Source organism: Babylonia areolata, chromosome 34, assembly GCF_041734735.1.
Source record: "Babylonia areolata isolate BAREFJ2019XMU chromosome 34, ASM4173473v1, whole genome shotgun sequence".
Classification (NCBI taxonomy): domain Eukaryota; kingdom Metazoa; phylum Mollusca; class Gastropoda; order Neogastropoda; family Buccinidae; genus Babylonia; species Babylonia areolata.
In genome coordinates this window covers 12251696-12279036 of record NC_134909.1, presented here as the reverse complement: position 1 = coordinate 12279036, position 27341 = coordinate 12251696, and the positions used below count along the sequence as shown (strand labels likewise).

The following is a 27341-nucleotide window of genomic DNA, read 5'->3' as shown; positions in this document are numbered from 1 at the left end:
ATGGCGACCCACTGGTCACTTCGAGATGTCACTGAGGGTTGGAGCAAGTGGCAAATCGCTTTGTGCGTTGGGGCTCCCATTGCTCTTGGAGTGGCGGGCATCTGGTATTATAAACGCAAACAGGGCAAATCAGAGACAGAAGACATTGGCCAGAATGGCGGCGAAACCAAAGTACCGGAACCAGAAACACCTCAGGTAAACTCTCTGGTTGGGTTGACCGGCTTCTGAAATGAAACTTGGATTGATTGACGAAAACCGGGTAGGATAGTGTCACGCTGTAACGGTTCTTCGACACCACAGAGAAAGTGCATAGTTTCGCTGTTTTATAATTGTGGAACCGGTTTGCGCTTTTTAATTTTGAATATTTTGATTAGAAAATTAAAATGCCTGAGGTCTTGCAGAATCGGTCACTATCGATGAGAGTGCACACACAAGGTCGCAGACTCAGTGACTTTGCTGTTTCTGTGTTTGAAAGAATTGCTTGGTTATTTTGGGGGTTTATTTTATTTTCTGTCTCAAGAACTTCATAAATGGAATAACCACCATCCTCTTTTCAACATGAAAAAGAAAATGTTCAGACGGATGACTAGAAGTAGAACAAAATCAAGGGAGGCGTTGGCTCCCCCCCTCTGGATTGTTTGAAGAGTCCAGGCTCCACTCTGTGACCACCACGTTCACCCCCTCCCCTCTTCTCCTCTTGCCCCACTCATCCCCTCTCCCAACACTCCTCCACTGTCTGGTAGGTTTGGGTTTGGGTGTCATTTTGTCATGACACCACAACACACACACACACACACACACACACACACAGTGACACACATGCACAGTTACACACACACACACACACACAGAGACACTCTCTCTCTCTCTCTCTCTCTCTCTCTCTCACACACACACACACACACACACACACACACACACGTTAAAATCTGTAACATAATACTAAGGTGGCCACGTGCAAAGCTTAAGAAGCATTTAAGTGGGTCCTTGCAGCATTATTGCAACATGCAAGATTGGCCACAACCTGATAACTGAAGCAGTGCCTGATGGTTGGTTGATTTGTCTCATACACACATCAAGAAAAAGAATCTTCATACCAATCTTATTTCAGATATAAGTCAGGTATCTGCTTCCCCCAACTTCTAAAAAGAAAGCAACAACAACAACCCCCCCCCCCAAAAAAAAACAAAACAAACAAACAAACAAACAAAAAAAAAAAAAAAAACAACCAAAAAAAAAAAAACAAAAACAAAAAAAAACAACAAGAAGCAGATGTGTATGGATCAGTCAGCCTTAATGCTTTAACTGCTTGAAAGTGAAACTGAACCATTATAAAATCCCTACTGCCTACATCAACCACCCCACTAAAGGCTTCCCCTCCTCCCCTTGCTTCCCTCACCCCTTCTTTCCCCTTCACTGTCACATTGCCTCCTTTCTGTTTTACTCCCATCTCACTCGAAAGACGTACATGATACCACAGACATGCATGTGCGTGTGCGTGCACTCACACACACACACACATAAAAATATATGTAGAATGAGACATGACTTCAAGGCACACACATATATAAATATATGTAGATTGAGACATGACTTCAAGGCCATTTCACCAAAGAAACAATCATCACAACAGCAAAGTGCCTGTCATTCTGTCGCCTCTGACCTTTCTTCTTCTTTTTTTTATGAAATAAAAAAAAAAGATTTACTACACTGTATGTAATAATTGTAATAATATATTGTACTCTTTGTATGTAAGAATTAAAAAAAACAAGATTTACTACACTGTATGTAATAATTATAATAGTAATAATATATTGTACTTAATAATGGGCGCAAAGTGCCGTATATGAAACTGTATACAATAGTGCATGATAACATATCTCTGCACATGAAGAAAACCCCACTTATAATTATATGTATAGTTATATCAATATACACAAGACAATACTTGTTTTTTTTTTTTGTTTTTTGTATAATAGTTTTTGAAAATCTCTTTCATTCGTAATCAACAGTCATTAAAAAAAAAAAAAAGTAATATGTAAATATAAATACATGTACACCCACTCCTCCCTGCCACCTTCCCTCACACCCACACACACATACACGCATACACACACACACACGCATACACACACACACACACACACACACACACAAAGTCTTCTTGTCTTATTAGTTGTATACTTGCATTGATGCAATTTTTCACTCAAATTAATCTTTCTGCAGATAAGGGAAAAGGATATATATATATATATATATATATATATACTATAGTATCCTTTTAATATGTATAGTATGTGTATTATTTATGTGTATATATTTTTTATTTATTTATAGATCTATAATTAATGATAGAAAATCTTTTTGATTTAAAAAAAAAAAAAAAGAAAAAAAAGATAATGCATAATTTATCCCCAGAATCCCAAAGACAAGGCACAGGCATCGAAAAACAAGGGCAACAAGTTCTTCAAAGGCGGCATGTATGAGCAGGCCATTGAATGCTACACAGAGGCCATCAAGATCTGCCCATCGGAATATAAACAGGACATTTCCACCTTCTACCAAAACCGGGCAGCTGCTTATGAAAATCTGGTAAATTCCTCTTTGTCTTGTCTCTGTGTGTGTGTGTGTGCGTGTGTTTGTGTGTGTTAGGTTTTTATTTCCACCCCCCCCCCCCCCACCCCCAACCCCCCCCCCAAAAAAAAAGAAAAGAAGAAAAAAAAGACGCTTGTGTGTTTGAGTGCTAACTGAGATAAGCACACAGATAAGACAGAGTTTAGAAAGTTACAGGTTACCATTCTATACTTGGACTTTTGTCCTTTTGGGACTGCATTACTTTTGTTCAGTTGAAGTATACAAAAAAAGTAGTAACTTCACTGCAGACTCGTGCCACACTGATCTCATTACGCTAGGGTTCAGCAGTTGAGGGTTTAACTACTGACAAAAAGTGCTTGTGTATACATGTGTGTGTGTGTCACTGTCACTGTCACTGTGTGTGTGTGTGTCACTCTGTGTGTGTGTGTGTGTGAGAGAGAGAGAGAGAGAGAGCGAGCGAACGAGGGTTTGAGAGAGAGGACTATCCTTCAACACTGGAAGACAGGGAGTTCAGTGGAGTTTGTTACCAAGTTACCATGGAGAGAGAGAGAGAGAGGGAGAGAGCTTATTACTCCCTTCTACCTGCTCTCCACACCCAGAACAAAAATGACAGTATTAACAATTCCCCAAACACAAAGAGGAACATAAATACATATTAATTATTACATCATATATGTATCTGTCATTTAAATGACAAACCAACAATTCACCAACGAACTTGAATATTATGCTACCTTAATTTGAAATATAACTCCCAACAAAAACAACAGCGTGAGAAAAAAAGGTTTTACTCAAATTACTGTACTATCTTTCATTTCAGTATTTAATTAGAAAGTGATAGTTTCAATATTCCAAAATGATTTGATTCAGTGTCAGACATACACTAATAGACACACACACATGCATGCACGTGCACTTGTGCATGCATACACACACCCACACACACACACACACACACACACACACACATTCGCTTCTCTTGCCCTTTTTCTCGTTCGTTCAATCCGTCACCAAAAATCGGTGAATAAAGAATTAAACATATTACCAAATGACCTGATTTCGTTTTTAATTCTCAAGAAAGGCTTAATCAAATGCGAAATGAAATGGAACTCGAAAAGAACAACTTTATATTCTTTAATGGGTGAATACTTTTAAAAGCATAACTATCGATTCAAACAGCAACTGTAGCACGTAAGGTTTTTATTCTTGGTCAAAATTAATCCCAGAAGATGGGATGAATCTCTCTCTATCCCTCTCTCTCTCTGGCTCTGTTTCTTTCTTTATCTCTCACTCTCCTTTTTCTCCCTTTCATTTCCTTTTTCTTCCTCTCTCTCTATCACTTCTCTCTCTCTCCCTCTCTCTGTCACTCTCCATCAGACACACACACACACACACACACACACACACACACACACACACACACACACACACACACACTCTCTCTCTGAAGGACACACCAGGAGCAACAGATGTACAGTCTCTGACAATTTTGAATTTCTGCACAGCTGCCTGTTACACTGTATTATGCAACAATCTTTGTTTTGGACTGCTCTGTTTTTTTATTTTTTTTAAAAATTTTCCCCATCTGTTAATGTGCGCAGGTGTTTCTCTTAATTAAAAAACTTTTTTTTTAAAAACCTTATTCACAAAAAGAAGCGTTGGGATGCATTGGGAGACTGAAAAAACAACAGCGTAATGAGCACATGCCATGACATTGTGGTGGTGTTGCTGTTGTTTGTATGTGCGTGTGTGTGTGTGTGTGTGTGTGTGTGTGTGTGTGTACGTGCATGTATATGTGTGAATGTCTATTGTAAACACCAAACATGGAGTATAATACAAACTCCTCCTTTTGTACGTGTGTGTGATCTTTGCGGGTAGGTTAGACCAAATGGGAGAAAAATCCTAAATTACAAAAAAGTCAGTCAGTGAAGTGAGCCTGTTCCTTGACACAATGGTGTTTTTTCTTGTGGCTTCAGAAGAAGAAAACAAAAAACAAAAAAACAAAAAAAAGCCTACAACAAGCAGTGAGCAACTGTGGATGGGATGGAAGAAAAAAGTAACTTGCAAAAACAACAAGTGTAGTGAGCATGTGCCTTGGCGTTATAGTGGTGTTGGTGTTGTTGCCTTTGACATTGCTGCCTCACAAAAAAAAGCTACAAGCAGCTGGTGAGCAACTGTGGATAGGATGGAAGAAAAAGTAACTTGCAAAAAGAACAGATTACTTAGTGAGCACATGCCTTGACGTCGTGGTGATGTTGCTGCTGCCTCAGAAAAACTACAAGCAAGTGGTGAGCGACTGCACGATGGCCTTGGAGCTGAACGAGCGCTACGTCAAGGCCCTGACACGACGGGCCAAGGCGCTGGAGGCTCTGGAAAGCTACCGGGACTCCTTGGAAGGTGAGACAGGATCAGATCTACATCATTTGTTGTTTATCTTAAATAATTGGAGTGATGAGGATGATGCTTGAGTGAAATGTTTTAGTGCATGCATGTGTGTGCGTATGTGGCAAGAGTGTGTCAAGTCAGAACGATCTTTTAGTTACACATACTATACTGCGACCCACTGGTGTTGACTCTGGCAGGATATGATCTTTATTGAGGGTAAAAGAATAAAAGAATAAGCTTATGCAGCTGTTTTGCACCCTGCCCTCAGACAAAAAAAAAACAGAAAAAAAACCGATGGTGGTTAGGGAAAGCATGTGTGTGTGTATGTGTGCGTGTGTGTGTGCATACATTTGTGTACATGCATTCATGCATGTCTGTTTGTGCATGCATGCGTGTGTAAATATAAATGCATTGTCACGTCTGTACATCATGATGTGTGTTCTAGAAGGCTTGCAATATAACAAACATAACAAAACTAAACCAAAAAACAAGGATTGCTTTCATATGTGTTACAAAAAAACAAAACAAAACAAAAAATCCCCCAAAGAGCAAAATATGTTGTTTTTATGTCTTCCAGACATCACGACAGTGTGTATACTAGAAGGCTTCCAGAACCAGAACAGTTTGCAGCTGGCAGACAGAATCCTCAAAGAGCTGGGCCGCTTCAGAGCTAAGCAGGCATATCAGGTCAGATATTACATGCCAGGCTCCAGTAGGATGCCTATGCTTGAGATGAATGAATCGGTGGTGGGGTGGGGTGGGGTGTGGGTCATTTGTGTGTGTGTGTGTGGTGTGTGTGTGTGTTGCTGTTCATGTTTTATTTTTGATGTAAAATACCAATGCTGTTACTTAATATCCTTCAGGACATGAAAGGGGTTGATGGATTAGCATTCTTGATTCTTGTGTGTGATTGTGTGTGTGCCCGCACGCGCGCGTATGTGTGTGTGTGTGCGCGCGTGAATTAAATTATTTTGGCTTGCTGGTGCATTGTCTAGAAATGAATGTATGAGTGAGTGATTGAGTTTTCTTGAATGTGGGAAGTGGAATGAGCAAAAATATGTTGTTGTTTTTTTTGTTTTGTTTTTTTAATACTTCAGGGCAAAAAAAGAAAAAGAAAAGAAATCAAAGTAAAAGGAAAAAAAAAAAAGAAATGGAGGGATGGTTTTTAATGCTTTGACTTAGGGTGTAGCGGTCTGTACATGAGACTAAGGGGCATTCATTGATGATCTGGTTTACTGGGCAGTTTTTTTCTCTGCTTTGGCAGCTGGAGATTTTCAGTGAAGTATATCCGAGTTGTGAAGTTTTTGTAACTATCCAAGACAAGACAAGACTAGACATATTTATTTCAGGAAACCCAATGGGGGCACATGTACTGGTATTCAATTATTTCGTAACAAGAAGCCATACTTGTGATCATCACAATAGTTTGTGTTTTTTTTTTTTTTTTTCAGAATAAGAAGCACAATAAGAAGTGTTCACTACATTGTGCATGTAGTTAGTATTTGGTTCTTTCAGAATGAGTGGTGCCAACTTAGTTACTACCTTAGCAACAGTTGTTGTTTTTTTTATTTGCCTTTGAGATTAACTATGGTAAACCTTCTTTACACCCTTCCAGTAGCTGAGTTTGTGGTTCTTCTTTAACAGTTGCAGAAAAAAAAAGATGTATTCACCCAGTTTTACTCATATCTCAGCTGCAAATTTTTTTTGATTTGGTCTTGACTTATAACTTTGATTGGCCTTTGAGAATAATTTTACAAGTTTTCACTTACATTTGTATTTTTGTATTTTGTATTTCTTTTTATCACAACAGATTTCTCTGTATGAAATTCGGGATGCTCTCCCCAGGGAAAGCGCGTCGCTATACTACAGCGCCACCCATTTTTTTGTATTTTTCCTGTGTTTTTTCTATTGACGTGGATTTTTCTACAGAATTTTGCCAGGAACAACCCTTTTGTTGCCGTGGGTTCTTTTACGTGCGCTAAGTGCATGCTGCACACGGGACCTCGGTTTATCATCTCATCTGAATGACTAGCGTCCAGACCACCACTCAAGGTCTAGTGGAGGGGGAGAAAATATCGGCGGCTGAGCCGTGATTCGAACCAGCGCGCTCAGATTCTCTCGCTTCCTAGGCGGACGCGTTACCTCTAGGCCATCACCATCCCATGTGGTTCAGCTGAGTGAGTGAGGAAGGTGGGAAGAATGGTTGAAGCTTATCTGCCGATGCAGTGTCTGTGGAGGTGTGGGTATGGATCCCGGTCTTGCCCTTTCTCTTAGTTAAAGCGACTAGAAATTCAAAACTGAGCGTGCGGTCATTTGGGTGAGATGACAAACCAAGGTACCGTGTGGAGCATGCACTTGGTGCGCTGAAAAAGAACCCACAGCAACATGTGTTGTCCTCTTGACAAATTTCTTCAGAAGAAATCCACTGTAATGGGTACACAAATACACATCCAGCATGACTAGTTTGTTGAGAGATTCCATGGCAGCATGCGTTGCCCTCTTGATAAATTTCTTCAGAAGAAATCCACTGTAATGGGTACACAAATACACATCCAGCATGACTAGTTTGTTGAGAGATTCCATGGCAACATGTGTTGTCCTCTTGACAAATTTCTTCAGAAGAAATCCACTGTAATGGGTACACAAATACACATCCAGCATGACTAGTTTGTTGAGAGATTCCATGGCAACATGTGTTGTCCTCTTGACAAATTTCTTCAGAAGAAATCCACTGTAATGGGTACACAAATACACATCCGGCATGACTAGTTTGTTGAGAGATTCTATGGCAACATGTGTTGTCCTCTTGACAAATTTCTTCAGAAGAAATCCACTGTAATGGGTACACAAATACACATCCAGCATGACTAGTTTGTTGAGAGATTCTATGGCAACATGTGTTGTCCTCTTGACAAATTTCTTCAGAAGAAATCCACTGTAATGGGTACACAAATACACATCCGGCATGACTAGTTTGTTCAGTTAGAGGCTGGTCAGGCCATCCACCTAGCAGATGTGGTGGTTTGACCTGTATGGGTTTGTCAGAACACGGTGACACGCAGTGACGTCGTCTTGAGAAACTGAAACTCAGTGAGAGAGTGAGTGGTTCTTTGTTTTTCGCTTTCATTCCAGAACAAGAAGCCGTCACTGCCGTCGCAGTTCTTCGTGCGGAACTACCTGGCGGGCTTTGCCAACGACCCTGTGATGAAGCTGCCCAATGTGGGCAAGGTGGGGGAGGAGGAGGAGGAGGAGGGGGCCAAGACCCCCACCCCCACCCAGCAGGGTCCCCAGGAAGGGCAGGGGGATGTGCAGAAGGAAGGGGATGGTGGGGGGGCCGAGGGGGAGGGGGAGGTGAAAGGCGAGGGAGGAGACGACAACTCTGACGAGAACGGCGACGCTGTGATGGTGGAGAAACCTAGGTGAGTGTGTGTGGGGATCGGTTCACGATTGTGATAATGACAAGGATGATACGATGATGATATGATGAAAATAGGAATAACATGATGATGAAAACGATGGTGATTATTTTGATTTTATTTGTTGTCTTTATTTTTAATTTTTATCACTTATAATAATAATGATGATAACGCAGAACATAATAATAATGATGATAATGCAGATCGATGTTCACACCTCCCAGACTGGAGAATCATTCAGATAAGACGATAAACGGATAGCTGGTGTGCAGCACACACTTGGCGGCATTGAAAAAGAACCCATGGCAACACAAGTGTTGTCCTCTGGTACAAATCTGTAGAAGAAATCCACCCTGACAGGTAAACGAATATATATGTAAGCACTTAAGGCCTGACTAGTGAGTTGGGTTATGCTGCTGGTCAGGCATCTGCCTGGCAGATGTGGTGTAGCATAAACGGTTTGTCTGAGCACAGTGACGCCTCCTCTAGAAACTGAAAACTGGAAAATTGAGCTTACTCTGTGTGTTTGTGAAAATATATATATGTGTGTGTGTGTGTGTGTGTGTGTGCGCTGTCATCATTTTTATTGACTCACTTGTGTAAACAAAGTGAGTCAATGTTTTAACCCGGTGTTCGGTTGTCTGTGTGTGTGTGTGTGTCCGTGTGTCTGTGTGTCCGTGGTAAACTTTAACATTGACATTTTCTCTGCAGATACTTTGTCAGTTGACACCAAATTTGGCATAGAAATAGGAAAAATTCAGTTCTTTCCAGTCATCTTGTTTAAAACAATATTGCACCTCTGGGATGGGCACAAAAAAATTAAAAAAAGAAGCCTAATTATATGCAAACTGCATTGACTGTTATATTTTTTGTATTCTCTAAACTTGGCACTTTGACCTCTTATTCTGGCACAACAACAAGAGGAGTCATTATTATCATTTTTTGTTCAAACAGGAACTTCTTTTGCTAAGCATGGAATTTTTTTATTTATTTTGCAAACGTTTTGGTGCAGATTGTAAAAAAGTGAAATTACTCTGTAATTAATGCTAGGGGACGTAATTTATCACAAGTGAGTCTTGAAGGCCTTGCCAAATCTTTGACAGTGCCTTGGATCGAGCGAAGGATGCGTTGGAGTCTGGGCGCTATGAGGAGGTGGTGCCCCTGTGCACGGAGGAGATTGAGGCGGCCGGCACGACCCTGATGTCAGAGGCACTGCTGCTGAGAGGCACCTTCTACGTGCTGAGTGGCCAGGGACAGATGGGCTACAGCGACTTTGAACAGCTACTGAAAAGGAACTCTGTCCCTAGGGTGAGTGCGTGTTTTGGGTGGGTGGAGGTAGAACAGAATAGAATAGAATAGATTTAATTGTCATGAAACCTTAAGGTTTATAAGACACAAGTGCGATGGTAAATGAATGAATGAAAGAAAAACACACAAGTAATCAATCAGTTAATGCAGTAAATTGCAGCAGCATTCATAAACAAATTTTCCAATCTTGTTTGTATGGAGGTATGTGGGTGGTGGGGTGGTGGTGTTGGTGGGTCTAATGTTTGTGTGTGTGTCTGTGGTGAAGTGTTGTGTGTACAGGGGATTCATTGGGGTGGGGGTGGGGGATTTCAAGTGTGCGTGGTGTGAATGTGTGTAGTGTGCATATAAATGTGTGTTTGTGTGTGTGTGTGGTGTGGTGTGTGTGTGTGTGCATGTGTTTGTTTCTGTGTTGTGTGTATGTGTTGAAGTAGTGTGTATGTAAATAATGATACATGTGTGTGTAATGATGTGTGTTGAATGTATGTATGTGTGTATGTTTGATGTGTGTTTTTGTGTGTGTGTGTGTGTGAAGAAGAGGGATGTTTGACTGATCAGTTTTTCATCTTTTAGGCGGGGTAGGGGGGGTTTGTAAATGGAATGGTATGATACATGTATTGGTGAGCAGTGGTAATGGTGTCACTGGCATGGTGGGCCGCTAGTGATGACGCGTCCACCTGGGAAGCGAGAGAATCCTTTAGTGTGCGAGTCGAATCCCACGCTCGTCAGTATTTTCTCCCCCTCCACTGGACCTTGAGTAACGGTCTGGGTGCTGATCAGTCGGATGGGATGATAAACCGAGGTCCCATGTGTAGCACGAACTAAGCCCGTGAAAGGGAACCCATGGCATAATATGATATAGACAAATTTACTTTTATAGTGAAACAAATACGCTTGCAGGCCAAGAAAAGAAAGCAAAAAAAGAGCGGCACTGCACTTCCCCCATTGAGAGCTGCCAGAATTTCACATAGAGAAATATCCTGTGACAAAAGAAGTGATGCAGTAAGATAAAGTGCAACAGATTACAGAACAGTACAGTACATTCCAGTCCAGTCCAATCCAATACAGTGCAATAGAAGTATGATACGGAACGATACAATATGGTACAATAGAGTACAGTACAGTACAGAATAGCACAGCACAGTACAGTATAGTACACTGCAGTACAATGCAATGCATACAACGCAGCATAACACAACACACAACACAACAGAACAATACATACAACACAATACAGCACACGACACAGCACAGCCACAGCACAGCACAGCACAGCACAGCACAGCACAGCACAGCACAGCACAAGTTGGCGGGGATGCGGTGTGCAGGTGACAGCCAATGCTCTGATCAAGAAGGGCAGCCTGCTGATGCAGAAGGACCAGCAGAAGGAGGCCATGGAGTGCTTTTCCCGAGCCGAGGAGCTGGACCCTCAGAACTCAGACATCTACCACCACCGTGGACAGGTGAGGAGAGAGGGAATGGCTGAACTCTAGGTGAGGAGAGAGGGAATGGCTGAACTCTAGGTGAGGAGAGAGGGAGTGGGAGAGAGGGAATGGCTGAACTCTAGGTGAGGAGAGAGGGAGTGGGAGAGAGGGAATGGCTGAACTCTAGGTGAGGAGAGAGGGAGTGGCTGAACTCTAGGTGTGGAGAGAGGGAATGGCTGAACTCGAGGTGAGGAGAGAGGGAGTAAGCTGAACTCTAGGTGAGGAGAGAGGGAATGGCTGAACTCTAGGTGTGGAGAGAGAGGGAGTGGCTGAACTCTAGGTGAGGAGAGAGGGAATGGCTGAACTCTAGTTGTGGAGAGAGGGAGTGGCTGAACTCTAGGTGAGGAGAGAGGGAATGGCTGAACTCTAGGTGAGGAGAGAGGGAATGGCTGAACTCTAGGTGTGGAGAGAGGGAATGGCTGAACTCTAGGTGAGGAGAGAGGGAATGGCTGAACTCTAGGTGAGGAGAGAGGGAATGGCTGAACTCTAGGTGAGGAGAGAGGGAATGGCTGAACTCTAGGTGTGGAGAGAGGGAATGGCTGAACTCTAGGTGAGGAGAGAGAGAGGGAATGGCTGAACTCTAGGTGTGGAGAGAGGGAATGGCTGAACTCGAGGTGAGGAGAGAGGGAATGGCTGAACTCTGGGTGAGGAGAGAGGGAATGGCTGAACTCTAGGTGAGGAGAGAGGGAATGGCTGAACTCTAGGTGTGGAGAGAGGGAGTGGCTGAACTCTAGGTGTGGAGAGAGGGAATGGCTGAACTCTAGGTGTGGAGAGAGGGAATGGCTGAACTCTAGGTGTGGAGAGAGGGAATGGCTGAACTCTAGGTGTGGAGAGAGAGAGGGAATGGTGGAACTCTAGGTGAGAAGAGAGGGAGTGGCTGAACTCTAGGTGAGGAGAGAGGGAGTGGCTGAACTCTAGGTGAGGAGAGAGGGAGTGGCTGAACTCTAGGTGAGGAGAGAGGGAATGGCTGAACTCTAGGTGAGGAGAGAGGGAGTGGCTGAACTCTAGGTGAGGAGAGAGGGAATGGCTGAACTCTAGGTGAGGAGAGAGGGAGTGGCTGAACTCTAGGTGAGGAGAGAGGGAATGGCTGAACTCTAGGTGAGGAGAGAGGGAATGGCTGAACTCTAGGTGAGGAGAGAGAGAGGGAATGGCTGAACTCTAGGTGTGGAGAGAGGGAATGGCTGAAGTCTAGGTGAGGAGAGAGGGAATGGCTGAACTCTAGGTGAGGAGAGAGAGAGGGAATGGCTGAACTCTAGGTGAGGAGAGAGGGAATGGCTGAACTCTAGGTGAGGAGAGAGTGCCAGGACTGCCACACAGTGCTAGGTATTTATGATTACCATGGACAGGGTAAAATAGAATACCAGAAATCTAGACATTCATCTTCACAGGAGGATGTTGGTGAGGGGAGAATGCTAGCCCTTAGTGTGGGGGACTTTTTGACTCACTTGTGCAAACAAAGTGAGTCTGTGGCATAACCTGTTGTTCAGTTCTCTGTGTGTGTGTGTGTGTGTGTGTGTGCGCCCATGGTAAACTTCCACAAATGCATTTTCTCTGGAAATACTTTGTCAATTCCAAATTTGCATTAAACATAGTGGGGAAAAAATCTTTACCTGTCATACCAATAACAGGTTGTAAGTTTCCGGAATTAAGCCATATTTCTGAATCATCAGCGGTTTACTTTGTTGAGACTGCTTGTCCTGAAATTTATAATTGAGCTCTTCCCAGTTGTTGGAACATATGTTTGGGTTTGAAGACGACAGAATATCAGTTTTCTTGTTAGCAGTTAAAAGAAAAGAAATACGGGACAGAACACATACAGTGACATATCACACCATCAACATGTTTACTGCATATGAATATTTTAAAGTGGATACTGAATTAACTAGAATGAAGATAAACAAGAGAGGCAAGGCCTTCAAGACTCACTTGTGATAAATTACGTCCCCTAGCATTAATTACAGAGTAATTTCCCTTTTTTACCCTCTGCACCAAAACCGTTTGCAAAATAAATAAAAATTCCATGCTTAGCAAAAGAAGTTCCTGTTTGAACAAAAAATGATAATAATGACTCCTCTTGTTGTTGTGTCAGAATAAGAGGTCAAAGTGCCAAGTTTAGAGAATATAAAAAATCTAAATATAACAGTAAATGCAGTTTGCATATAATTAGGCGTCTTTTATTATTTTTTTGTGCCCATCCCAGAGGTGCAATATTGTTTTAAACAAGATGACTGGAAAGAACTGAATTTTTCCTATTTTTATGCCAAATTTGGTGTCAACTGACAAAGTATTTGCAGAGAAAATGTCAGTGTTAAAGTTTACCACGGACACACAGACACATGGACACACACACACACACACACACACACACACACACACACACAGACAACCGAACACCGGGTTAAAACATAGACTCACTTGTGTAAACTTTGTTTACACAAGTGAGTCAAAAAGATAAACTGAATTGACCGTAGCTCTCGCTGAGTTTTGGTAAGCTTAGCACCGGTACACAGATCTGGAGAAAACGGCTGCATGTTGCAGTGTTCCGGAGGCAATGGCAATGTCTCCTTTACTGCAGACTTAAAAAAAAAAATTCTTAGCTAATTGAGATACATTAAAATAACATTATTTAAATGGTATCATCATCTCAAATACAGTAACAAAATTTTAGCTCAAAGAAACCCTACGAGTTTATAAATATTGAGTTTGATTGTCACTTGGCAGGTGTGTATTAGCACTGTGAATTAGTCGACTTGCTTCAGAACTGAGCGTGCTTGGTTCAGTCCCAGTACAATACCTTTTTTCTTTGTCTTTTTTTCTCTCTTTTTTTTTTCAAGCTTAGTATTTTTTGATACAGAACACATTCTAAACAGTTCTCCTTCTCTCTCTAGGCTTTTTTGCCCTCATGATTCCTTGATGTGTATCACAAATGAGTCTTGAAGGCCTTGCCTTTCTTGGTTTATATTTTTCTAATCTCCAGCACTGCCTTGGGAGTGTTAGGTAGGGTTGGTGGGGAGGAAGAGCAGGAGGGATTGGGGGAGGGGGGGGATAACCCATTGAAAGGGATGATGGTGTACCCACCTGTGGGGATGCTGGGGGCTCTTTCGCCATGGACAGTATCCCCCCACATTCTGGAAAATCTGTGCTGCTAGAAATTTCCTCTTTCCTATCCGTGCTGTCTTTCTTTCTGCTTTTTTTTCCTTTTCTTTCTGGCATCTCTTCTTTTCTTATTCTTTGCTTTGCTGGTCCATTGGCATGTTTTTCTCTAGAAAGTCTTGAATATATGTTGTTGTGTTTTTTTCTTCTTCCAGATTTGATAATCAGGCACTCTTATGTTGTATTCTGTTTTTTGCACCTGGGATGCGAGAGGTGCCTGTCAGCCATTTTGTTTTGTATGCCGTCTTACTGTGTATTGTTCACTGTATCATGTTGCATTATTTTTTATCTTCTGGATAGTTTTTCCAGTTCTCAGATGACAAATTGACGGAATGGTCAGCTGCATGAATGTGACTTAATAATAATAATGGTATTTATATAGTGCTGAGTCTTGTGCAGAGACAAATCAAAGCGCTCTCGCACCAGTCGTTCACACGCATGCATAACTCGAAAACTGTAGAAACTAAAGACAAGGAAGAGGCAGGCAAGGGAGGCTATTTTTGGAAGAGGTAGGTTTTTAAGGCCAGGCTTGAAAGAGCTGAGTGTGGAGACTTGACGAAGCGAAAGAGGAAGTTCATTCCAATTGCAAGGTCCAGAGACAGAGAAAGAACGGCGGCCAACAGTCGGGTGTTTGGCCCAATTTTCTTTTTCTGTTTTTGTCTTTTTGTTTTTTGTTTTGTTTTGTAAGCTCCCCAGGATGTATGAGATGGATGTTTGCAGATTTTCCGCCTAGCCATGGTCCTGTGTGGCCAGCTGGGCAATAAGAAACAAAAGATAAAGGTAAAATAAAAGATCATGATGTAGGTTTTTTTTTGTTTGTTTTTTTTTTGTGATTAAAACTCAGTGATGGTGGATGTGAGTTTGATGCTGTGTAACGTGTAGATTTTGTTCACGGTCAAATTTTTTTTTTGTTTTTTTGCAGCAACAACTACTGCTGGAGAAGCTGGAGGAGGCCATTGCTGACTTCCAGAAGAGCATCATCCTCTCCCCTCGCTTTCCTACCTCCTACGTGCAGAAGGCTTTCGCCGGTAAGAGACCCTCCTGCTGCTGCTGGTCTGCTGTCTGAATGATGGGCAGGATGTGGGACAAGGGAAGGGAGATAATTAGGTGCTTGTCCTCGAGAGCTAGAAAGTGTCTGCTACATGGAGAGATGGGTATTTGCTCTTGTTTGACTGTATAGATTGATTGAGTGATATTGATTGGTATCCATGGATACTTGTATAGCGCACATCCTTTGTCAGAGACCAAGCTCTAAGCTCTGTACAAACACAGTCATCTGCACAGCAGGCTGCCTAACAAGGGTATAGCCGACTGAAAGCTTCCTTTGGGCGCTCTTTGTTCATTTCCTGTTTCGTTGAGTCAGGCGTCAGTCGTGTGTGCTCAACACATACACACACACACTCACACACACACACACACACACACACACACACACAGAGACTGAGACAGATAGACAGAGAGACATACATACATATTTACAAACACACAACACACACACACACACACACACACACATACATATATTAGATTGGATTTTTACTGGAGGTGGAGAGAGTAAAGAAAAAAAAGAAGGGAAGACAGTGGTATCCATGTGTTGTGGGCGCCTTGTTGTGCAGAGCACCGGCGCGCCATGATGCTGCAGAGTCCTCTGCAGAGGGATCAGGCCAAGAAATCCTTTGAGTCCGCCATCAAGGAGTTCCCCAAGTGTTCAGACGCCTACATGCTGTACGGACAGGTCAGTTTGAGGGGGCTCTGACTGATGTGGATACTTTTGTAGCGCCTATCCTCCGTGGATACATACAAAGCCTGTCCTTTGGTTTTGACTGATGTGGATACTTTTGTAGCGCCTGTCTTCCGTTTTGACTGATGTGGATACTTTTGTAGCGCCTGTCTTCCGTTTTGACTGATGTGGATACTTCTGTAGTGCCTATCTTTTGTTTTGATTGAAGTGGATACTTATTTAGCGCCTGTCTTCTGTTTTGACTGATGTGGATACTTATATAGCACCTGTCTTCTGTTTTGACTGATGTGGATACTTATATAGGGCCTGTCTTCCGTTTTGATTGATGTGGATACTTATGTAGCGCTTATCTTCCGTTTTGACTGATGTGGCTACTTCTGTAGCACCTATCTTCCGTTTTGATTGATGTGGATACTTACATAGCACCTGTCTTCTGTTTTGACTGATGTGGATACTTATATAGCACCTGTCTTCTGTTTTGATTGATGTGGATACTTATGTAGCGCTTATCTTCCGTTTTGACTGATGTGGCTACTTCTGTAGCACCTATCTTCCATTTTGATTGATGTGGATGCTTACATACCACCTCACCTATCTTCCGTTTTGATTGATGTGGATACTTACATAGGACCTATCTTCCGTTTTGATTGATGTGGATACTTACATAGCACCTGTCTTCTGTTTTGATTGATGTGGATACTTATACAGCGCTTATCTTACGTTTTGACTGATATGGATACTTCTGTAGCACCTATCTTCTGTTTTGATTGATGTGGATACTTACATAGCACCTATCTTCCGTTTTGATTGAAGTGGATACTTATATAGTGCCTATCTTCTGTTTTGATTGATGTGGATACTTATGTAGCGCTTGTCTTCCGTTTTGATTGATGTGGATACTTATATAGCGCCTGTCTTCCGTTTTGATTGATGTGGATACTTATGTAGCGCTTATCTTCCGTTTTGACTGATGTGGCTACTTCTGTAGCACCTATCTTCCATTTTGATTGATGTGGATGCTTACATACCACCTCACCTATCTTCCGTTTTGATTGATGTGGATACTTACATAGGACCTATCTTCTGTTTTGATTGATGTGGATACTTATATAGCGCCTGTCTTCCGTTTTGATTGATGTGGATACTTATATAGCGCCTGTCTTCCGTTTTGATTGATGTGGATACTTACATAGCACCTGTCTTCCGTTTTGATTGATGTGGATACTTATATAGCGCTTATCTTACGTTTTGACTGATATGGATACTTCTGTAGCACCTATCTTCTGTTTTGATTGATGTGGATACTTACATAGCACCTATCTTCCGTTTTGATTGAAGTGGATACTTATATAGTGCCTATCTTCCGTTTTGATTCATGTGGATACTTATATAGCGCTTATCTTAAGTTTTGACTGATATGGATACTTCTGTAGCGCCTATCTTCTGTTTTGATTGATGTGGATACTTACATAGCACCTATCTTCCGTTTTGATTGAAGTGGATACTTATATAGTGCCTATCTTCTGTTTTGATTGATGTGGATACTTATATAGCGCTTATCTTCCGTTTTGATTGATGTGGATACTTATGTAGCGCTTGTCTTCCGTTTTGATTGATGTGGCTACTTCTGTAGCACCTATCTTCCATTTTGATTGATGTGGATACTTATATAGCACCTATCTTCCGTTTTGATTGATGTGGATACTTATATAGCACCTATCTTCCGTTTTGACTGATGTGGATACTTACGTAGCGCTTATCTTCCATTTTGATTGATGTGGATACTTATATAGCGCTTATCTTCCGTTTTGACTGATATGGATACTTATATAGCGCCTATCTTCCGTTTTGATTGATGTGGATACTTACATAGCACCTATCTTCCGTTTTGACTGATGTGGATACTTACATAGCACCTATCTTCCGTTTTGACTGATGTGGATACTTACATAGCACCTGTCTTCTGTTTTGACTGATGTGGATACTTATATAGCGCTTATCTTCCATTTTGATTGATGTGGATACTTATATAGCACCTATCTTCCGTTTTGATTGATGTGGATACTTATATAGCACCTATCTTCCGTTTTGACTGATGTGGATACTTATATAGCGCCTGTCTTCCGTTTTGATTGATGTGGATACTTATATAGTGCCTGTCTTCCGTTTTGATTGATGTGGATACTTATATAGCGCCTGTCTTCCGTTTTGATTGATGTGGATACTTATATAGCGCCTGTCTTCCGTTTTGATTGATGTGGATACTTATGTTGCGCCTGTGTGCCGTTTTGATTGAAGTGGATACTTACGTAGTGCCTATCCTTGGTTAGTTTGAGGGGGGTTTGACTGAAGTGAATGCCTACATAGTGCCTATCCTCGGTCAGTTTGAGGGGTGGGGCGCATTGGTGGGTGGAGGGGTGGTTCACAGCATGGACAAGAGAGGATGAGGAGGAGTTCTGTTTTCATGTCCCTCTGATAAAAAATTGAGGGAATGGTCAATGTCACAGGTATGTCCGGCCACTCTGATAGTGAAACAAATACATTTGCAGGCAAGAAAAAAAAAGAAAAAAAAGTTGGTGCTGTACTGTGGCAGTGTGGTCTCCCCAGGGAGAGCAGCCCAAATATCACACAGAGAAATTTTCTATGACAAAAACAGATACAGTATGACAGTACAGTACTGTACTGTACTGTACAATCCAGTAAATTACAATGCAATGCAATACGATGCTATGCAATGCAATACTGAATACGGTGCAGTACAGTACAACACAGTGCAATACAACACAGTACAATACAATACGATGCAATGCAACACAGCACAGTTCATTGCAACATGAACAACCACCACCACCACAGAACACATCACACTACCCCACAGCACAGCACATCACAGCACAGCACAACACAACACAACACACAGGACAGCACAGCACAACGTAACACAACACAACACAACACAACACAGTCCTCCTCCTTCTGCGTTCACTCGTATGCACATGAGTGGGCTTTTACGTGTATGACCGTTTTTACCCCGCCATGTAGGCAGCCATACTCCGTTTTCGGGGGTGTGCATGCTGGGTGTGTTCTTGTTTCCATAACCCAACGGACGCTGACATGGGTTACAGGATCTTTAACATACGTATTTGATCTTCTGCTTGCATACACACATGAAGGGGGTTCAAGCACTAGCAGGTCTGCACATATGTTGACCTGGGAGATCGTTAAAGTCTCCACCCTTTACCCACCAGGCGCCGTCACTGTGATTCGAACCCGGGACCCTCAGATTGACAGTCCAACGCTTTAACCACTCGGCTATTGCGCCCGTCACAACACAGTCCAGTCTAATCCACAGCTTTGTGTGTGTGGTGTGTGACAGTCGCTGTGTGACCTGGGCCAGTTTGACGAGGCCGACCAGCAGTTTGTCAAGGCCCTGGAGCTGGAGCCGGACAACGCCAACACCATCGTGCACAGAGGGTGAGTGTCTCACTCATCACTCTGCTCTCACCTTCCCTTCTTCTGGTCTTCATACAAGAGCTCCCAGCAAGAGAAATGCAATGTGTCAGCGGCAAAGCACCTGCACACACACGCACACGCACGCACTGCATGCAGGCGTCCATGAAAGCAGAATCGTACAGATGTGTTTTGAGGCCAGATTTGAACTGAGATTTGTGTATCAGCGTGCTGAATTTGGTAAGGAATTTGACAGGTGACAAAGGTATGACTTGGCATGCTGTCCTTGTGATTTCTTTTCAATGATGTAGGATACAGAGAACATGTGAGTCTAGAAGAGAAATTGTTGCACGTTCGTTGATTAAAAAGGCGACATAAATTATTTATTTAAAAGAGGAAAAAGAATAGGGAGGGAATAAAGGCATCATATCTGCAGAACAGAAGTTTGATCATTCAATGAAAACACTAATTTTTTATGAAAGATAAGACTCGGTGACATGGTGGATGATTATTAAAAAATAAAAGGCAGTTATGAAAATGAAAGACATTTCTTCTGCAGAACATCCACAGAGTATGATCACTATTAAAAAACACAGATTCATCAACAGATATTTGACGTAGCATGAGTTCCCTTGGCAACATTCTCTGTCCAGTGGTCCAAACTGCACGGACCCAGCATTAAAAAGGAATAGTTATTAAATTTTTTTTTTTTTAATTATAATAATGCAAGATGAATGAATAAGAAAAAGTAAATTAAACTGGGGAAAAACACATGAAACCCTCTTTGATTGGAAACTAACACTGAAGACTTGAGTGTGTAAAGACAGTTTGAAGGAATGGGAACACTTTTTTTCAACTCATAAGTTATCTAAACTGTCTTTTCCCACTTTTTTGTTTATTTGTTTGTTTTACTTTGTTTTATTCATTTATTTTTATATGTTTATTTAGTTATTTATTTCGTTATTTTTTTGCCAAAGGCAAAGGGCATGTCTTGAGCTGTTTCTGCCATTTCTTCAACTCTTCACTCATTGTTTGACAAGGGAAGGGAGATAATCCTTGCCACACTTCAGGGTTTGGGGTGGGATCTTGGTAGCAATTGGGACTGTGTTTGTTCCAGGATGCTGATGTAAAGCGCTGCCACGCCCCTGTCTCCCACCGCTCCACCCCCATTCCTGACCCTCCACACTCTGCCATGTATCAGCCTTTTTTTTGTTGTTGCTTTTTTGACTCACTTGTGTAAACAAAGTGAGTCTATGTTTTAACCCGGTGTTCGGTTGTCTGTGTGTGTGTGTGTCCGTGGTAAACGTTAACACTGACATTTTCTCTGCAAATACTTTGTCAGTTGACACCAAATTAGGCATAAAAATAGGAAAAAATTCAGTTCTTTCCAGTCATCTTGTTTACAACAATATTGCACCTCTGGGATGGGCACAAAAAAATTAAAAAAAGAAGCCTAATTATATGCAAACTGCATTCACTGTTATATTTATATTTTTTTGTATTCTCTAAACTTGGCACTTTGATCTCATATTCTGACACAACAACAAGAGCAGTCATTATTATCATTTTTTGTTCAAACGGGAACTTCTTTTGCTAAGCATGGAATTTTTATTTATTTTGCAAACGTTTTGGTGCAGGTAGTAAAAAACGGAAATTACTCTAATTAACCCCAAGGCTGCCTGCATGACGAGATAACTCGTCATGGCAAGCATGTATGCTTCGCTGCCTGCATGACGAGATAACTCGTCATCGAAATATTCTGACTTTTCCCTGCTTTGCATTCAGTTCGTTGACAAAAATGCTGGTAGCTTTAGCTTGGGGAATCTTTCTGGATTCTATTCATAGCTAGAAACACCATCTGCGTCATAAGGCAGTCCTTTATTTGAACGTTTTGGTTGGGTTACTGGCCGCAGTCTTGCCTGGCTCCTCTCCTCGCTCGCTCAACAAAATGTCGGACTGACTCCGTGCTCAAGACATGCGCTCGTGGCGAACTAAATCAACCAAGATTACTTTCTTTAGCTAATGCTCAGAAAGAATTGGAGCATAAATTCGAAGGAGAAGACAGTGGTGAACATTTATAGGACGATTTGATAGAAAATAAAGGGACCAATCAAGAGAGTGGCCAAGATACAACTATCAGTGAGTGATGCAGGCTGTTCAACTCTAGCAGACGAATTTTTAGCAGGGCACCGTATGAGCTATTTTCTTGGCACTCAGCCAACGCGGTCTGATGAGGTGACGGTGTGAGAGGGGTGAAGAGGAGGGGGGTAGAGACTGAGGGGGCGTGGCCTCACATCCATATTATCACTTGCAGAAGTCACAATGCATCTATTTCTTTTTCAGTTTTTTTTATATTGTGGTTGTTCTAGTATGATTTTGTGTGTGCAGATATCCATTTGTCCAGAAAATGATATTTTTGTGCAAATTACCAGACTAATGTTTGCAATGAACAAGTTGAAAATGTGACAAAAAACAAAACACTGATTTCAAAACAACAGCATGTCACTTAAAATGCATAAAATGGGAAAACATCATGTGTTTTGTATTCTTTATTCATTTCCCTTTCAGAAAATATATACTTTTATGGGTCTTTCTCCAATAACAAAGAGCACAGAATTTTTTGAAAATTTATACCCGTTTTTTGTGAAAAAACCCTGGCAAATAGATTTCACTTAAATCTTATTTTCCTGGCAGCGAAAGGGTTAATGCTAGGGGACGTAATTTATCACAAGTGTGTCTTGAAGGCCTGGCCTCTCTTGTTTTTGTTGTTGTTAAGCAGTGGTATTGTCTGAGAATTGACCATGAGGTAATGTTAGATAACACATTTCTGTTTGTTAATGTGTGTTGCATATAGCAAAAGTTATTTTTCCCCCGCCCCCTCTCTCTCTCTCTTTGTTAGGATACACTTATGTTATGTGAGCATATATTTCTGTATATTTTAGCAACTAGGAGAAACGGGTGTTAATTTTTTTTAATGTTGTGTAAGCATTGATGTCATTGTATGTTTTGTTTTTCATTTTTTGTGTGTGTGTTTTGTTGTTGTAGTTGTTTTCATTGTCTGGTTTGGTTTCTGTTACGTGAGTGTACTGAATTTTCCATTCCAGAGGTGGTTTTTTTGTTTTAATTCTTATTTATTTTTATTTGAAATAATATTTCAGTTTGTTTTTATGTTGAACACAGTTTTTGATGCTTTGTGTAGTTTTCCTTGCTAGGGTTGGTTTGATATGTGACCATTTCTCAGGGCAGGAAAAGTCTGGGGGAACAAATGAGAGAACCATTTCTCAGGGCTGGACAAATCTGGGGGTGGGGGGAGAGAATGTTTTGCCCTTTACGGTCTGGGGAAGTCTGGGAGTTTTGATAAAACCAGTACCATCCAAAAAAAAAGAAAGAGCTTAATGCATTAAATAAACAAATGAATTAAACAAATGAATTTAAAAAAAAAAAAAGTGATGAGAATTGAGTATCAGTACAGGGATATCTGTTGATCTCTTTCATCGGTGGTGAAGCAGATTCAGTTGGGTTTTTGTTGTTAGGTATGGACAGTGTTCAGTCTCCCCCGGAAAACGGAGTATGACTGCCTACATGACGGGGGTAAAAACAGTCATACACGTCAAAGCACACTTGTGCATGCTAGTGATCATGGGAGTGGCAGCTTATAAATGATGGAGGAGGAGGAGACGGTTGAATTGAATTGAACTGAATGCCTGAGCTGATGGGCAGTAGGATTGGGTTGTGGGTTGTTGTTTTTTTTCAGGTTGTTGATGCTGCAGTGAGATTTGGTTGTGGGTTTTTTTTGTGTTTTATTTTTCCAGGTTGTTGATGCTGTGGTGATATTGGGTTGGGTTGTTGTTTTTCCAGGTTGTTGATGCTGTGGTGATATTGGGTTGGGTTGTTGTTTTTCCAGGTTGTTGATGCTGTGGTGGTATCGGGTTTGGTTGTTGTTTTTTCCAGGTTGTTGATGCTGTGGTGATATTGGGTTGGGTTGTTGTTTTTCCAGGTTGTTGATGCTGTGGTGATATTGGGTTGGGTTGTTGTTTTTCCAGGTTGTTGATGCTGTGGTGATATTGTGTTGTTGTTTTTCCAGGTTGTTGATGCTGTGGTGATATCGGGTTGGGTTGTTGTTTTTCCAGGTTGTTGATGCTGTGGTGATATTGGGTTGGGTTGTTGTTTTTCCAGGTTGTTGATGCTGTGTCGATATTGGGTTGGGTTGTTGTTTTTCCAGGTTGTTGATGCTGTGTCGATATTGGGTTGGGTTGTTGTTTTTCCAGGTTGTTTGTTGATGCTGTGGTGATATTGGGTTGGGTTGTTGTTTTTCCAGGTTGTTGATGCTGTGGTGATATTGGGTTGGGTTGTTGTTTTTCCAGGTTGTTTGTTGATGCTGTGGTGATATTGCGTTGTTGTTTTTCCAGGTTGTTGATGCTGTGGTGATATTGGGTTGGGTTGTTGTTTTTCCAGGTTGTTGATGCTGTGGTGATATTGGGTTGGGTTGGGTTGTTTTTCCAGGTTGTTGATGCTGTGGTGATATTGGGTTGGGTTGTTGTTTTTCCAGGTTGTTGATGCTGTGGTGATATTGGGTTGGGTTGTTGTTTTTCCAGGTTGTTGATGCTGTGGTGATATTGGGTTGGGTTGTTGTTTTTCCAGGTTGTTGATGCTGTGGTGATATTGGGTTGGGTTGTTGTTTTTCCAGGTTGTTGATGCTGTGGTGATATTGGGTTGGGTTGTTGTTTTTCCAGGTTGTTGATGCTGCAGTGGAAATCAGACACAGAAAAAGCGGTGAAGATCATCAACTCGGCTCTTGACATCGACCCCATGTGTGAATACGCCTACGAGATCCTGGGCACCATCAAAGTGCAGCAGTCAGTATTCATGTGTTGGGGTGTGGTTGTGTGTTGGGGCGGGGAGGGCATGAGGGTGGGTGTGTGTGTCTGTATTACTGTGTTACTCTTTTTTTGGTCACAACAGATTTCTGTGTGTGAAATTCGGGCTGCTCTCCTATCGAAGTGGATTTTCCTACAAAATTTTGCCAGGGTGAGGGACAACCCTTTTGTTGCCTTGGGTTCTTTTATGTGTGCTAAATGCATGGTGCACAGAGGATTTGGTTTATCGTCTCATCTGAATGACTAATGTCCAGACCACCTCTCAGTTTCTAGTGGAGGGGGAGAAACTACTGGCGACTGCAGGTGTGATTCAAGCCAGTGTGCATAGATTCTCTTACTTCCAAGATGAACACGTTATCTGTAGACCAACACTCCACATTATAAATTATCATTTTTATGATGGGAAGTTGTTATAAGTATGCATGCACATACACATGCGCTCACATGTCGGTGTGTATATATGTGTGTGCATGACTGTGTATGCTGTTTGTGTGTGTATGTGTGTGGGGGAGAGGTGGGGTGCTTGTGTGTTTGCATGTGTATGTGTTTGTATGTGTTCTTGGAGGTGTGTGTTGTTTGAGATGTGAGTGCATGTGTATCGATAAAAATGATAATTTATTATGAAATTTTTTTTATTGTAACGACAGTATTGAATAATGATAATTCTGGTAACTCCCCATGATAATAATGATGATAACAATAACAGTAGTAATAATGATAATGATACAAGTGATAACTCCATATGATAATATAATTTTCTGTAATACCACTACTTATAATTCCCAATTACGATAATAACAATAACAACAGCAATACAAATATAATAACAGCAGCAGTAACAACAGTAATAAACTTCATTGTACTCTCTGTAGGTGGGTGTATGTGTGTGTGTGTGTCTGCGTGATGACGATGATAATAAAAATGATAGTAACAATAATAATACTACCAACAAGAACAACAACACACTGTTTCTCTGTTTTTTTTCTCTCTGTATGTTGTGCAGGGGTGGATTATGATAATGTTGAAAATAGCAATGATAATACCAACAACAAGAACAACAACTCACTATTTCTCTGTTTTTTTCTTTCTATGTGTTTTGCAGGGGTGGATGATGATAATAATGACAGTAGCAATGATAATACCAACAACAAGAACAACAACTCACTATTTCTCTGTTTTTTTCTTTCTATGTGTTTTGCAGGGGTGGATGATGATAATAATGACAGTAGCAATGATAATACCAACAACTATTTCTCTTTTTTTTCTTTCTATATGTTTTGCAGGGGTGGATGATGATAATAATGACAGTAGCAATGATAATACCAACAACAAGAACAACAACTCACTATTTCTCTGTTGTTATTTTTTTTCTTTCTGTGTGTTTTGCATGGGTGGATGGTAATAATGATGACAGTAGCAATGATAATACCAACAACAAGAACAACTCAGTATTTCTGTGTTTTTTCTTTCTTTCTGTGTGTTTTGCATGGGTGGATGATGATAATAATGACAGTAGCAATGATAATACCAACAACAAGAACAACAACTCACTATTTCTCTGTTGTTATTTTTTTTCTTTCTGTGTGTTTTGCATGGGTATCGGATGATAATAATGATGACAGCAGCAATGATAATACCAACAATAATTCACTGTTTCTGCGTTCTCTCTCTCTCTCTCTCTCTCTCTCTCTGTGTTGCCCAGGGGTGACATGAAGGGGGCAGTGGAGATGTTTGAGCGCGCCATCAGCCTGTCCAAGTCAGAGAGCGAGATGGCCCACCTCTTCTCCCTGCTGGACGCCGCTCAGGTCCAGATGAAGGTGGCCCAGAAGCTGGGCATCCCCATCCCCCTCGGGGGCACCGGTGCCGGGGTTGTGTGAGGAGAGACACACCCCCACTCCTCCTTGACCCCTTCTCTCTCCCCTTCCACCTCCCCCCCCCCCCCTTACACCCTTGCCTCCCCATTTTCCATCCCCACCCCCCAACTAGTCCATACACATGAACCGAACCAAACCAACCCCCTACCTCTGCCACAACCCACGGAAATGGACATGAGACACATAGACATAAACACATGTTACACACACACCCACGCTCACACTCACACACCCACACTCACACACTCACACACACATACATACACATACACACACCCACACACCCACCCTCCCTCCTCATCCTCCCTCTCCCTCACCTAGTCCCACAAGCAGAAACTCCACCTACCCACCGCTCACAGACGCAGACGTATACACACACACAGTCATACATACGCATATACCCTCCCTCCCTCCAAACCCTCTCCCCTCCTTCTCTCCCCCCTGTCCTTTCTGGTGTGGGTGGTGAGGGGTGGGGGGAAGGGAGGGGAGGGGGTTAACTTAACCCTTTAACTGCTGCTGAACTTTGCTAACGTGACGAGACCAGTTGTGGCACAAATTGGAAGTGTTGTCGGTGCATACTTTTTGGGGGTTTTTTGCTGGGTTTTTTTTTTTTTTTCTAAGTTGGTGGTGTCCGTTTGAATGAACAAAAAGTAACAGTGTACTTCCAAGCGGAGGAAGAAATTCAAATAAAGATAGGTGACAAACATCCTGACCTTGTGAATTCAGTCTGATCTCAGCAAGGCGACAAAACGCGCAAGTTGGGGAAAGGGACGACTCTTGGTGTTGCTGTGGGTTCTTTTATGTGCGCTGACCGCATGCAGGACCACGGGAGACCTTGGTTTATGGTCTTTGTCAGAAGGACGTAGAGTCCAGACCAGACCACCGCCCAAGGTCCTGTCCTATATGAGGTGACAGCTCCTTCATGGATGATTGATGACAGGCGTGTTTTGTCAGCAGCGGTTAAGGGGTTAAGGGGGTGTGGTTTGGAGGGGGTTGATGCTGTGGGTCTTCCTATTTCCATTTCTTTTCTTTTCTTCCCATTATTTCCTTTCCTTTCTTTT

At 41.9% G+C, this 27341-nt stretch overlaps 1 protein-coding gene across 1 annotated transcript; it reads left to right on the top strand.

Annotated features, from left to right (window-relative positions):
- LOC143277650 (mitochondrial import receptor subunit TOM70-like) lies at nt 1-26411 on the top strand. The gene is made up of 12 exons (XM_076582542.1): nt 1-195; nt 2419-2592; nt 4866-4992; nt 5558-5667; nt 8113-8399; nt 9500-9704; nt 11030-11164; nt 15261-15366; nt 15955-16073; nt 19456-19553; nt 24263-24385; nt 26109-26411. Exons 1-12 carry the CDS (start codon nt 1-3, stop codon nt 26281-26283), a joined length of 1854 nt encoding a protein of 617 aa, XP_076438657.1. The 3' UTR covers nt 26284-26411.
- The last annotated feature ends 930 nt before the right edge of the window (nt 26412-27341 follow it).